At 50.2% G+C, this 14,158-nt stretch overlaps 1 protein-coding gene across 1 annotated transcript in view; it reads right to left on the reverse strand.

Annotated features, from left to right (window-relative positions):
• LOC127036673 (deleted in malignant brain tumors 1 protein-like) overlaps positions 1 to 14,158 on the reverse strand; it is a 143,006-nt gene that overhangs the window by 44,833 nt on the left and 84,015 nt on the right. Inside the window, exon 12 of the mRNA XM_050927767.1 lies at positions 10,130 to 10,459. Coding sequence (XP_050783724.1) covers positions 10,130 to 10,459 — 330 coding nt within the window. The remainder of the gene's footprint in view (positions 1 to 10,129; positions 10,460 to 14,158) is intronic.

Consider the following 14,158-nt stretch of genomic DNA (forward strand, 5'->3'; position numbering starts at 1 on the left):
GTTATCCAGGTTATGTGAATCAAGGACAGTAGAATTGTACTTGGCATTTTATAATGGCAGGATTTGCCCTCAACTGAGTAGCACTTGCCAGGCAAGGGACATGGATTCCAAAACCCATTGAACTGAGAGAAACTGTGGCTAGATATGTGTATCTGCTAGTATGGGCCCCTTTTGAGAGAGCTCTAAACACTTCTCTTCTCTCCATTGTGCAACAAAAGAGCTAATGTTGGCTTCATTAAGAGTTTTGTTACATGTTATAGAGCTGAAATCACTCATACCTGGTGTCATAAACAGATAAGTAAGAGTTAATAGAACAGAAGTACTTCATCTCTCTTTTGCCTGGAAAGGGTTAAAAAGATCAGTGAGCCAGGCTGTCACCTGACCAGAAGACCAATCAGGGGACAGGATACTTTCAAATCTTGAAGGAGGGAAGTTTGTGTGTGTGCTGTTAGATTTTGGTTGTTCACTCTGGGGGCTCTGAGGGACCAGAAGTGCAACTAGTTTCTCTCCAATCTCTCCGATACAGGCTCTTATAAGTTCAGAATAGCGAGTACTAGGTAGATAAGGCAAGTTAGGCTTATGTTTATTTTCTTTATTTGCAAATGTGTATTTGGCTGGGAAGAGTTCAAATGTGTATTTGGCTGGAAGGAGTTCAAATTTGTATTTTGCTGAAAGGATTTTAATTTGTACTTGTATACTTAGGCTGAGAAGGTATTCCCAGTGTCTACAGCTGAAAGATCCTGTACCATATTCCATCTTAAATGTACAAAGATAATTTTTACTGTTTTTCCCTCATTAATTAACAGCTTTTCTTGTTTAAGAACCTGATTTTTTTTTATTCTGGTGAGACCCCAGGGGACTGGGTCTGGATCCACCAGGGAATTGGTGGGGAGAAAGGAGGGAAGGGGGAGAGAAAGGTTAATTTCTCTCTGTGTTAGGATTACTTTCTCTCTCAGGGAGAGTCTGGGAGGGGGAGAAAGAAGGAGGGGGGAAGGTGAATTTTCCTTTCTGTTTAAAGATTCAAGGAGTTTGAATCACAGTGATCTTCCAGGGTAACCCAGGGAGGGGAAGCCTGGGAGAGGCAACGGTGAAGGAAAGGGTTTACTTTCTTTGTGTTAAGATCCAGAGGGACTGGGTCTTGGGGGTCCCCGGGCAAGGTTTTGGGGGGGACCAGAGTGTACCAGGCACTGGAATTCCTGGTTGATGGCAGGGCTACAAGTACTCAGCTGGTAACTGAGCTTAGAGAAATTCATGCTGGTACCCCATCTTTTGGACACTAAGGTTCAGAGTGGGGAATTATACCATGACACCTGGGTCTAAACATTTGACTTACTTTGGGCTAGTGGTGTATAAGCACTGAGGCTCCCCTACTACCAACTAAAATCACTAAAGAGCTGAGATTGCTGAGTGCTGTGTGAAGGGGGGGGCTGAAGACAAGTTGGTGAGTGGCTAGCAGGCTGGCTAGTGGAGAGGCACGGCTGGCAGCACAGATAGCAGGGTGGCTGGCAGAGCGGAGCGGATAGTGGAGAGGCACGGTTGGCAAAGCGGAGCAGCTGGTGGAAGATTGCAGGAGAACCCCACAGAGAGGCATGGCAGTCAGCTGTCAGCTCGAGCAGCGGAGCATGCAAGATGGCCCCCGTTCTACCCCCATTTCCACCAAGGCAGGGGGAGGCAAACTCTACAGATGAACTTCTGAACTCTGGGAGGCTTCACTGACCAAGGTCAGAAACTGTGGGTGGGGTGACAGTTGGGTTGCTGGACTTAAGACCCTGAGAGGAAAAGGACACTGCCAAACTTACTTAGGGGTGGGTCTTTTGCTCATGGTTTGTGCTATGAATCCTGTTTGTGGTGTTTCCCCAACGTAATGCTGCATTGTTTCCCTCATTTATTAAAAGGTTTTTGCTACACTCAGACTCTGTGCTTGCAAGAGGGGAAGCATTGCCTCCTATAGGCTCCCAGAGGGGTGGTATTTAATTGTCCCAGGTCACTGGGTGGGAGCTCAAGCCGGTTTTGTATTGCATTTTGAAACGGAACCCCTAGATACTGAACCCGGCCCTTGTTACTGCCAACTCTGATGGATAGACATGTTACACAGACACCAGACCCCCATCAAGACTGAGAGGGGGTGGAGATGGGTGTCCTTGCTGAGGGGGGTGGGCTCGGTGTAAGAGGTCTAGGCATGGTTTAATCTGCCCGTCACCAGTCTTCAAAGATAGAGTTAATTAAGGCTCCATTAGGAGTCTTTTTGGTTTCAGTGATCACAGGAGCTGAAATCACCGGCTGTGAGACAATGTTTCTGCCCAGTCTGCTTCAGCACCAAGGGTTCCCCACTAAGAGCTGACAGTCACTCAGAGCTGGGTGGAGCTTCAGGTGAGCGACCTGCAGAGGTCACAGTGTAGAGGCTGGGGGGCAGCAGCAGGTGAGGGTGAGCAGAGTGGTGAGTGGCTGGCAGGGCAGCTGCCACCAGAGGAAGCACCCAGACAGCAGAGTGAGCCAGGCGCTCTCCTCCTTGCCACCATGGTGGGAGCTGAGCTCACACAGGTGCACCTCTGAATTCTGGTGTCTTCACTAACCAAAGACAACCACTGTGAGTGGGGTGTGGTGGAGGGAGAAGGGAGCAGCCACTTAAAGGATCTTTTGGTTGCTGGACTCAAGAGCCTGAGGCAAAAGACACTGCTCAACATACTCTGGGGTAGGTGTTTTCCTCATAGTTTTATGTTTATAAATCCTGTTTGTTGCTTTTTCCCAAGGTAATGATGGGGGACTTCTCTCCTTTTATTAAAAAAGAGTCTGTGCTTGCAAGAGAGGAAGCTTTGCCTCATAGAAGCACCCATGGGGTGGATGTGTACTTGTCCCAGGTTACTGAGTGGGTGCTCAAGCCGGATCTGTGTTATATTGCTGGAAGGGAACCTCTAGATATTGAACCCAGCCATGGTCACTTCCAATGCCACTGGCAGAAGGGTTACATAGATATCGACTTGTGACATACACAAAAGAAGAAGACTCCCCCCACTGACATGCAGCCACTTCTAGGGTAGGACAGGGCAGCTGAGAAACAGGACAGGGAAATATGTAAGCTGTGTAGGACAGGAAGTGAGGAAGAATTGTGTCTCCTGTGTCCAGCTCTTGAGGAAGTTACAACTTCAGGACTAATTCCCTGAAATGCAGATTCACCAGAACACAGTGATTAGGAACCGGACCCTTGAGAAATTGGCCCTGGATTTTTAGTTTGAGTGAGCGGCTGCAGGCTCCATTGACACCACCAAATCCAACAGTGGAAGCTGGCCTGAGAACTTAGAAAGACAAAGGACTCACAGCACAAGTCTCTGAAGAGAGACCTTCTCTGGGAAGAGACAATGGTCTGTACCTACAAAGAAAGAGGAGAGAGGACAAGAGCTCCCTTTCATGCAGGAAGCAGCTGATAGTGTTTGTCTCAGGAAGAAGAGATCATAGCCAAGCCTGGAGTAAAACCCTGGAAGAACTGTGGGGTGAGCGTTGCTCTACCAGACAGAAAAGTATCTCGTTCAGTGAGTCAAGGGTCTAGTAAGCGTGGTATGATTTTATGGGCCATGGAACCATTTCTTTCCCCCTGAAATCTCTACACTCTGTGAAATTACTTGTCCTTGGTGTGACTATGAAGGGATGTATGGTTGTGTGTTGATTGGGGCAGAGATGGGAGGTGGGACCGTGGTCCTTTGTGAGCAGATCTGTGACTGGTGTGATGCCCAGCGAGACAAGGACTGGGTGCTACAGCAGGACGCTCAGAGAGCCAAGGGGTGAAGCGAGCATATTGCCAACCTTGACAGCGGTCACCCCCCTCCACAAGGCCTAGAGAGAACGGCTTGTGTGCCCTATGGCCGAGGGAGTCGGGGAGCTGCCCCCAGCAGGCACAGACAAGGCTTCCTCATGCTAGGGGCCCATGGCACTGCACTGGGGCATTAGAGCCAGCACAACTGCAAATGGAGAGCACTCCCAACTCACACACGCCCTACCTGCAGTACAAGCCCTTAACACCATGTTGGACACTGGGGTTAGCGCTGACTCAGACAGGAGAGCTGGGTTTGTGCTGAAAGCTTCCCAGCCCAATCCCTGCACCACCCACAGTGATGTGATGGATGCAAGTTACCTGAGCACACAACACCGGCATCTTCTCCATGGGTACAGTTATTCTCTCCCCAAAGCCGAGCCCTGCAATCTGAGAGGGCAATTTCTGTCCCGGTGCAGTTTACGTTATCCAGCCAGATACGATCAGATCCTTGCCCAAATCGAGCCTCTCTTGGTGCTGATAACGCCGTCCCACAGCCCAGCTGCCTGCACACGACTTCAGCATCCTGTAAGTCCCAGCTGTCATCACACACGGTTCCCCACTGCTGGTTGCGAAGCACCTCGACCCTCCCAGCGCAGTGACTTCTACTGTTCACCAGTCGGATCTGAGCCACTTCTGAGATGCCAGTGTCTGCAAACACCCAAGGGAATAAACACTCAGGGAGGTTCCTGTGTATCTGATCTCTCTTGTCACTGGGGAACTTAGCACCTCCTACAGACGAATTTGACTAGTCTCTGCACACAGCAACTGCCTGTCAAGGGCTCCCCACCACTGACCAGGCTAATCACTTGGGCAATGTTGAAGTTTGTCCACTCCCCTCCCAATCAGCTCTCACCTAATTAGGCAGACTGGAGGGTAGTCTGACCTACTGCTCCCCTAGATCACCCCCTGCACTGCTGGCAGGAGCCTCCTGGGGAAACAGATTTACACCCTCACTCCTGGCACTGGAATTCGCTCTAGTGCGATACTGTGCAGTGCTGCGTGGCAAACGCTGACATAAGCATCTTGGTGATTGGCAGCTGAACACAGTCACCCGTGTCATTGGTGGTTGCCTTAGCCTGACAGCATTGAATTTACATCTGTTGGCTCCATAGCTCCCTGAAATTGTCACCCAGAGTCCATCCCCCTTAGAACTGCCTGGAGCCCAGGGAAATCTGGAGGAATCTGCTGCGCACCAGGCTGACAATGGTTCTGACCAGTGCAGAGGCAATGCACACTTCCTACAAGCAGATCAGCCCCTCCTGAAGCAAACACCTGCCCCTGCAGCTCCTCCTCACTTGCCAAAACTGACTTAGCAACATTGTTTTGAGGCAGCCATTGCTGCACTCATGTCTAGTGCTGCTGCCATCCCAGTACCAGTCTCAGATGAATGATGGCAGAGCTGGGCTCTCAGCTGTGTCCTCACAGAGGGGCAGCAACTGTGGGATAGAGAGATTGACGTGCTGATGCATTTTCAGAAGCCCTAACATGTATCTGCCAGTTTACTAGTCCAGATCCTGGGCTAGGCTTAATGGGCCCCAGACTGGACTGGCTGGAGGCACTGCTGCAATGCAGAAATGTGGCTGAGCCTGATCTTCTCAGTGTGCCTGTGGGGCAGCAAAACAGACAGTCACATGTGGTGGAGTAGAGCCCCGTTAGAAGACTGGACCTTGAGGATGCACAGTCTGATGGCTGAACAAGCTAGGGGTAAGCAAGGACAGAATGAGCTCTCCCCTGATAGCTAGTGACGGGCTGGGGCTGGGGAGGAGAAAAGGCTTCAGGACCAGACTGTGTTTACATAAAGACAGCCACTCTGCCTAGATATCCTGCCGACAGAGCTGTGTTGGCTCGTTCTGGGTTACAAATCACTGTAGTACTTGAATGCAGGGTAGTAAAATGTTGTTGTCCTGATTGTCTGAGTAAAGGGCAGCAGAACTGGGCTTAACCTGCCCTGACTGAGGGGGTCACCCACAACTGAACTGAACTCACTAACCAGGGGGCTCAGATGTAAACAGAGTCAGAATGAGGTCTATCCTGACAGCTAGTGGTGAGCTGTGGAAAAGGACTTCAGGGGCTGATCTTTGCATGGGCACAGTCACCCTGCCTAGCATGATGGATTGCTTGTCCAAATGGTCACTTTGGTTACTGTGGGATCCCCAGTCTTTTTGTTACTGGGGCAGGAGTAATGAAGGGTTGTTATAGAGGTTATGTGAATCAAGGACAGTAGAACTCTATTTGTCATTTTATAATGGCAGGATTTGCCCTCAACTGAGTAGCACTTTGCAGGCAAGGACATGGATTCCAAAACCCATTGAACTGAGAGAAACTGTGGCTAGATATGTGTATCTGCTAGTATGAGCCCCTTTTGAGAGAGCTCTAAACACTTCTCTTCTCTCCATTGTGCAACAAAAGAGCTAATGTTGGCTTCATTAAGAGTTTTGTTACATGTTATAGAGCTGAAATCACTCATACCTGGTGTCATAAACAGATAAGTAAGAGTTAATAGAACAGAAGTACTTCATCTCTCTTTGCCTGTAAAGGGTTAAAAAGATCAGTGAGCCAGGCTGTCACCTGACCAGAGGACCAATCAGGGGACAGGATACTTTCAAATCTTGAAGGAGGGAAGTTTGTGTGTGTGCTGTTAGATTTTGGTTGTTCACTCTGGGGGCTCTGAGGGACCAGAAGTGCAACTAGTTTCTCTCCAATCTCTCCGATACAGGCTCTTATAAGTTCAGAATAGCGAGTACTAGGTAGATAAGGCAAGTTAGGCTTATGTTTATTTTCTTTATTTGCAAATGTGTATTTGGCTGGGAAGAGTTCAAATGTGTATTTGGCTGGAAGGAGTTCAAATTTGTATTTTGCTGAAAGGATTTTAATTTGTACTTGTATACTTAGGCTGGGAGGGTATTCCCAGTGTCTACAGCTGAAAGATCCTGTAACATATTCCATCTTAAATTTACAAAGATAATTTTTACTGTTTTTCCCTCTTTAATTAAAAGCTTTTCTTGTTTAAGAACCTGATTTTTTTTTTTTTATTCTGGTGAGACCCCAGGGGACTGGGTCTGGATCCACCAGGGAATTGGTGTGGAGAAAGGAGGGAAGGGGGAGAGAAAGGTTAATTTCTCTCTCTGTTAGGATTACTTTCTCTCTCAGGGAGAGTCTGGGAGGGGGAGAAAGAAGGAGGGGGGAAAGTGAATTTTCCTTTCTGTTTAAAGATTCAAGGAGTTTGAATCACAGTGATCTTCCAAGGTAACCCAGGGAGGGGAAGCCTGGGAGAGGCAACGGTGAAGGAAAGGATTTACTTTCTTTGTGTTAAGAACCAGAGGGACTGGGTCTTGGGGGTCCCCGGGCAAGGTTTTGGGGGGGACCAGAGTGTACCAGGCACTGGAATTCCTGGTTGATGGCAGGGCTACAAGTACTAAGCTGGTAACTGAGCTTAGAGAAATTCATGCTGGTACCCCATCTTTTGGACACTAAGGTTCAGAGTGGGGAATTATACCATGACACCTGGGTCTAAACATTTGACTTACTTTGGGCTAGTGGTGTATAAGCACTGAGGCTCCCCTACTACCAACTAAAATCACTAAAGAGCTGAGATTGCTGAGTGCTGTGTGAAGGGGGGGGCTGAAGACAAGTTGGTGAGTGGCGAGCAGGCTGGCTAGTGGAGAGGCACGGCTGGCAGCACAGATAGCAGGGTGGCTGGCAGAGCGGAGCGGATAGTGGAGAGGCACGGTTGGCAAAGCGGAGCAGCTGGTGGTGAAGATTGCAGGAGAACCCCACAGAGAGGCATGGCAGTCAGCTGTCAGCTCGAGCAGCGGACCATGCAAGATGGCCCCCGTTCTACCCCCACTTCCACCAAGGCAGGGGGAGGCAAACTCTACAGATGAACTTCTGAACTCTGGGAGGCTTCACTGACCAAGGTCAGAAACTGTGGGTGAGGTGACAGTTGGGTTGCTGGACTTAAGACCCTGAGAGGAAAAGGACACTGCCAAACTTACTTAGGGGTGGGTCTTTTGCTCATGGTTTGTGCTATGAATCCTGTTTGTGGTGTTTCCCCAACGTAATGCTGCATTGTTTCCCTCATTTATTAAAAGGTTTTTGCTACACTCAGACTCTGTGCTTGCGAGAGGGGAAGCATTGCCTCTTATAGGCTCCCAGAGGGGTGGTATTTAATTGTCCCAGGTCACTGGGTGGGAGCTCAAGCCGGTTTTGTATTGCATTATTGAAACGGAACCCCTAGATACTGAACCCGGCCCTTGTTACTGCCAACTCTGATGGATAGACATGTTACACAGACACCAGACCCCCATCAAGACTGAGAGGGGGTGGAGATGGGTGTCCTTGCTGAGGGGGGTGGGCTCGGTGTAAGAGGTCTAGGCATGGTTTAATCTGCCCGTCACCAGTCTTCAAAGATAGAGTTAATTAAGGCTCCATTAGGAGTCTTTTTGGTTTCAGTGATCACAAAAGCTGAAATCACCGGCTGTGAGACAATGTTTCTGCCCAGTCTGCTTCAGCACCAAGGGTTCCCCACTAAGAGCTGACAGTCACTCAGAGCTGGGTGGAGCTTCAGGTGAGCGACCTGCAGAGGTCACAGTGTAGAGGCCGGGGGCAGCAGCAGGTGAGGGTGAGCAGAGTGGTGAGTGGCTGGCAGGGCAGCTGCCACCAGAGGAAGCACCCAGACAGCAGAGTGAGCCAGGCGCTCTCCTCCCTGCCACCATGGTGGGAGCTGAGCTCACACAGGTGCACCTCTGAATTCTGGCTCTTCACTAACCAAAGACAACCACTGTGAGTGGGGTGTGGTGGAGGGAGAAGGGAGCGGCCACTTAAAGGATCTTTTGGTTGCTGGACTCAAGAGCCTGAGGCAAAAGACACTGCTCAACATACTCTGGGGTAGGTGTTTTGCTCATGGTTTTATGTTTATAAATCCTGTTTGTTGCTTTTTCCCAAGGTAATGATGGGGGACTTCTCTCCTTTTATTAAAAAAGAATCTGTGCTTGCAAGAGAGGAAGCTTTGCCTCATAGAAGCACCCTTGGGGTGGATGTGTACTTGTCCCAGGTTACTGAGTGGGTGCTCAAGCCGGATCTGTGTTATATTGCTGGAAAGGAACCTCTAGATATTGAACCCGGCCATGGTCGCTTCCAATGCCACTGGCAGAAGGGTTACATAGATATCGACTTGTGACATACACAAAAGAAGAAGACTCCCCCCACTGACATGCAGCCACTTCTAGGGTAGGACAGGGCAGCTGAGAAACAGGACAGGGAAATATGTAAGCTGTGTAGGACAGGAAGTGAGGAAGAATTGTGTCTCCTGTGTCCAGCTCTTGAGGAAGTTACAACTTCAGGACTAATTCCCTGAAATGCAGATTCACCAGAACACAGTGATTAGGAACCGGACCCTTGAGAAATTGGCCCTGGATTTTTAGTTTGAGTGAGCGGCTGCAGGCTCCGTTGACACCACCAAATCCAACAGTGGAAGCTGGCCTGAGAACTTAGAAAGACAAAGGACTCACAGCACAAGTCTCTGAAGAGAGACCTTCTCTGGGAAGAGACAATGGTCTGTACCTACAAAGAAAGAGGAGAGAGGACAAGAGCTCCCTTTCACGCAGGAAGCAGCTGATAGTGTTTGTCTCAGGAAGAAGAGATCATAGCCAAGCCTGGAGTAAAACCCTGGAAGAACTGTGGGGTGAGCGTTGCTCTACCAGACAGAAAAGTATCTCGTTCAGTGAGTCAAGGGTCTAGTAAGCGTGGTATGATTTTATGGGCCATGGAACCATTTCTTTCCCCCTGAAATCTCTACATTCTGTGAAATTACTTGTCCTTGGTGTGACTATGAAGGGATGTATGGTTGTGTGTTGATTGGGGCAGAGATGGGAGGTGGGACCGTGGTCCTTTGTGAGCAGATCTGTGACTGGTGTGATGCCCAGCGAGACAGGGACTGGGTGCTACAGCAGGACGCTCAGAGAGCCAAGGGGTGAAGCGAGCATATTGCCAACCTTGACAGCGGTCACCCCCCTCCACAAGGCCTAGAGAGAACGGCTTGTGTGCCCTATGGCCGAGGGAGTCGGGGAGCTGCCCCCAGCAGGCACAGACAAGGCTTCCTCATGCTAGGGGCCCATGGCACTGCACTGGGGCATTAGAGCCAGCACAATTGCAAATGGAGAGCACTCCCAACTCACACACCCCCTACCTGCAGTACAAACCCTTAACACCATGTTGGACACTGGGGCTAGCGCTGACTCAGACAGGAGAGCTGGGTTTGTGCTGAAAGCTTCCCAGCCCAATCCCTGCACCACCCACAGTGATGTGATGGATGCAAGTTACCTGAGCACACAACACCGGCATCTTCTCCATGGGTACAGTTATTCTCTCCCCAAAGCCGAGCCCTGCAATCTGAGAGGGCAATTTCTGTCCCGGTGCAGTTTACGTTATCCAGCCAGATACGATCAGATCCTTGCCCAAATCGAGCCTCTCTTGGTGCTGATAACGCCGTCCCACAGCCCAGCTGCCTGCACACGACTTCAGCATCCTGTAAGTCCCAGCTGTCATCACACACGGTTCCCCACTGCTGGTTGCGAAGCACCTCGACCCTCCCAGCGCAGTGACTTCTACTGTTCACCAGTCGGATCTGAGCCACTTCTGAGATGCCAGCGTCTGCAAACACCCAAGGGAATAAACACTCAGGGAGGTTCCTGTGTATCTGATCTCTCGTGTCACTGGGGAACTTAGCACCTCCTACAGACGAATTTGACTAGTCTCTGCACACAGCAACTGCCTGTCAAGGGCTCCCCACCACTGACCAGGCTAATCACTTGGGCAATGTTGAAGTTTGTCCACTCCCCTCCCAGTCAGCTCTCACCTAATTAGGCAGACTGGAGGGTAGTCTGACCTACTGCTCCCCTAGATCACCCCCTGCACTGCTGGCAGGAGCCTCCTGGGGAAACAGATTTACACCCTCACTCCTGGCACTGGAATTCGCTCCAGTGCGATACTGTGCAGTGCTGCGTGGCAAACGCTGACATAAGCATCTTGGTGATTGGCAGCTGAACACAGTCACCCGTGTCATTGGTGGTTGCCTTAGCCTGACAGCATTGAATTTACATCTGTTGGCTCCATAGCTCCCTGAAATTGTCACCCAGAGTCCATCCCCCTTAGAACTGCCTGGAGCCCAGGAACATCTGGAGGAATCTGCTGCGCACCAGGCTGACAATGGTTCTGACCAGTGCAGAGGCAATGCACACTTCCTACAAGCAGATCGGCCCCTCCTGAAGCAAACACCTGCCCCTGCAGCTCCTCCTCACTTGCCAAAACTGACTTAGCAACATTGTTTTGAGGCAGCCATTGCTGCACTCATGCCTAGTGCTGCTGCCAGCCCAGTACCAGTCTCAGATGAATGATGGCAGAGCTGGGCTCTCAGCTGTGTCCTCACAGAGGGGCAGCAACTGTGGGATAGAGAGATTGACGTGCTGATGCATTTTCAGAAGCCCTAACATGTATCTGCCAGTTTACTAGTCCAGATCCTGGGCTAGGCTTAATGGGCCCCTGACTGGACTGGCTGGAGGCACTGCTGCAATGCAGAAATGTGGCTGAGCCTGATCTTCTCAGTGTGCCTGTGGGGCAGCAAAACAGACAGTCACATGTGGTGGAGTAGAGCCCCGTTAGAAGACTGGACCTTGAGGATGCACAGTCTGATGGCTGAACAAGCTAGAGGTAAGCAAGGACAGAATGAGCTCTCCTCTGATAGCTAGTGACGGGCTGGGGCTGGGGAGGAGAAAAGGCTTCAGGACCAGACTGTGTTTACATAAAGACAGCCACTCTGCCTAGATATCCTGCCGACAGAGCTGTGTTGGCTCGTTCTGGGTTACAAATCACTGTAGTACTTGAATGCAGGGTAGTAAAATGTTGTTGTCCTGATTGTCTGAGTAAAGGGCAGCAGAACTGGGCTTAGCCTGCCCTGACTGAGAGAGTCACCCACAACTGAACTGAACTCACTAACCAGGGAGCTCAGACACCAGACCGCTATCAAGAGTGAGAGGGGGTGGAGATGGATGTTTCTGCTGAGGGGTGTGAGCTCTGTGTAAGAGGTCTAGGCATAGTTTAATCTGCCTGTCACCAGTCTCCAAAGATAGAGTTAATTAAGGCTCCATTAGCAGTCTTTTCGGTTTCAGTGATCACTAGAGCTGAAATCATCTGCTATGAGACAGTGTTTCTGCCCAGCTGCTTCAGCACTGAGAGTTCCCCATTAAGAGCTGACAGTCACTGAGAGCTGGGTGGAGCTTCAGGTGAGCGACCTGCAGAGGTCACAGTGTAGAGGCCGGGGGCAGCAGAAGGTGAGGGCGAGCAGAGTGGTTGGCAGGGCAGCTGCCACCAGAGCAAGCACTCAGACAGCAGAGCGAGCCAGGCTCTCTCCTCCCTGCCCCCATGGTGGGAGCTGAACTCACACAGGTGCACCTCTGAACTCTGGGTCTTCACTAACCAAGGACAACTGCTGTGAGTAGGGTGCGGTGGAGGGAGAAGGGAGGGGCACTCAAAGGAATTTTTGGTTGCTGGACTCAAGAACCTGAGGCAAAAGACACTGCCCAACATACTCTGGGGGAGGAGTTTTGCTCATGGTTTTATGTTTATAAATCCTGTTTGTGGCATTTTCCCAAGTTAATTTCAGGGGACTTCCCTCCTTTTATTAAAAAGTTTCTTTTCTGCACTGATATTCTGTGCGTGCAAGAGGGTAAACTTTCCCTTGTAGAAGCACCTGGGAGTGGTGTGTAACTGTCCCAGGTTACTGGGTGGGTTCTCTGTGTTGTATTGCTGGAAAGGAATCCCTAGCTATTCAGTCTGGCCCTGGTCACTTCCAATGCCACTGGCAGTAGGGTTACATAGATATCGAATTGTGACATAAAGAAGAAGACTCCCCCCACTGACATGCAGCCACTTCTGAGGCAGGACAGGGCAGCTGAGAAACAGGACAGTGAAATATGTAGGCTGCATAAGACAGGAAGACAGGAAGTGAGGAAGAATTGCATCTCCTGTGTCCAGCTCTTGGAGACTAATTCCCTGAAATGCAAATCCACCGGAATGAATACGGTGATTAGGAACCAGAATCTTGAGAAACTGGCCCTGGATTTTTTGTTTGAGTGAGTGGCTGCAGGCTCCGTTGACACCAAATCCAACCAGTGGTAGCTGCAGTTATCCAGGTCCCCACTGTGCTGCAGAGGAGTCTGGCCCAGAGATAAGTAGACACCAACTGGCAGAGGGCACAGGGATGCCTAGAGTTATACAGGGATCCCCTGGGTGAGATATAGACATAGACAGCTGCAACGGCAGAGGAACCAGCAAACAGAGCTGTAAACGGGAGTTTGAGTTGGAGTTTGCAAGGGGAGCTTGCAGGAAAGACTAAGAAAGCCATGCAGAGGAACAGACAGGCTAGTGAAGGGAGTGTGTGGTGGTCTGGCAGTGTTTTCGTGCCCGTTGGGGGTTTGTTTTGCTGTGGGTGGTGGTGTTTTGGTTTTGTTTGTGTTTCCCGCACTAAGAGGACTTAGGTGAGAAGGCTATGACAGATACAGAGGTGGCAGTGGTAGTGACCCAAGCAGTGGAAGACACAATGAAGATGACTGGATGCGGAAGCTGCGGCATGTACATGATCCTGCAGAGGGTACCCGAAAAGAGTTTTGTCTGCATGAAATGCCGTCTGATAGAGCTGATGGAAGAAAAGATCCGAGGATTGGAGATGCAGGTGGTTGAGTTTAGAAGGGGCTTCGAGTGGACGATGGAGCAAACAAATGAGAACGCTGAAGGGAAAAGCTGAGACTTGCAGATGGAAGCAGGACCAAAGAACACTGAGGGGAGACTGCTGGGTGAGGAAAGTGGACTGGAAGCATGTGACTAAGGGTATGTCCACACAGCGGGTAGAGTTTGACGTATCAGGGACCGATTTATCGCCTCTCGTCTGGATGCGATAAATCAATTGGCTAATCGACGCCCGTACTCCACCTCGGCAGAAGGAATAAGTGGAGTCGACGGGGGAACCGCAGCAGTTGACTCGCCACCGTAAGGACGGCCAGGTAAGTCAAACTAAGATACTTCGACTTCAGCTACGTGAATACTGTAGCTGAAGTTGCATATCTTAGTTTGAACTCCTCCCCCCCGCCCCCCGCTAGTGTAGCCCAGGCCTAAGACAACCAGGAAGAGGAAAAGATGGGCTAGTGAAGGAGAAATAGAGCTCAGGAACAGGTTTGCGGAGTTGGAAAATGAAGAAGAGGCACAGCAGGTGGTCACTGAAGGTGAGAGGGCAAGGAAGAAGAAAAGAGCAACTAGTCCTATAGGAAGAGTCAATGGAGATAACAACACCAAATATGA

The sequence above is a fragment of the Gopherus flavomarginatus genome, chromosome 18, assembly GCF_025201925.1.
Source record: "Gopherus flavomarginatus isolate rGopFla2 chromosome 18, rGopFla2.mat.asm, whole genome shotgun sequence".
In the NCBI taxonomy this organism is placed as follows: domain Eukaryota; kingdom Metazoa; phylum Chordata; order Testudines; family Testudinidae; genus Gopherus; species Gopherus flavomarginatus.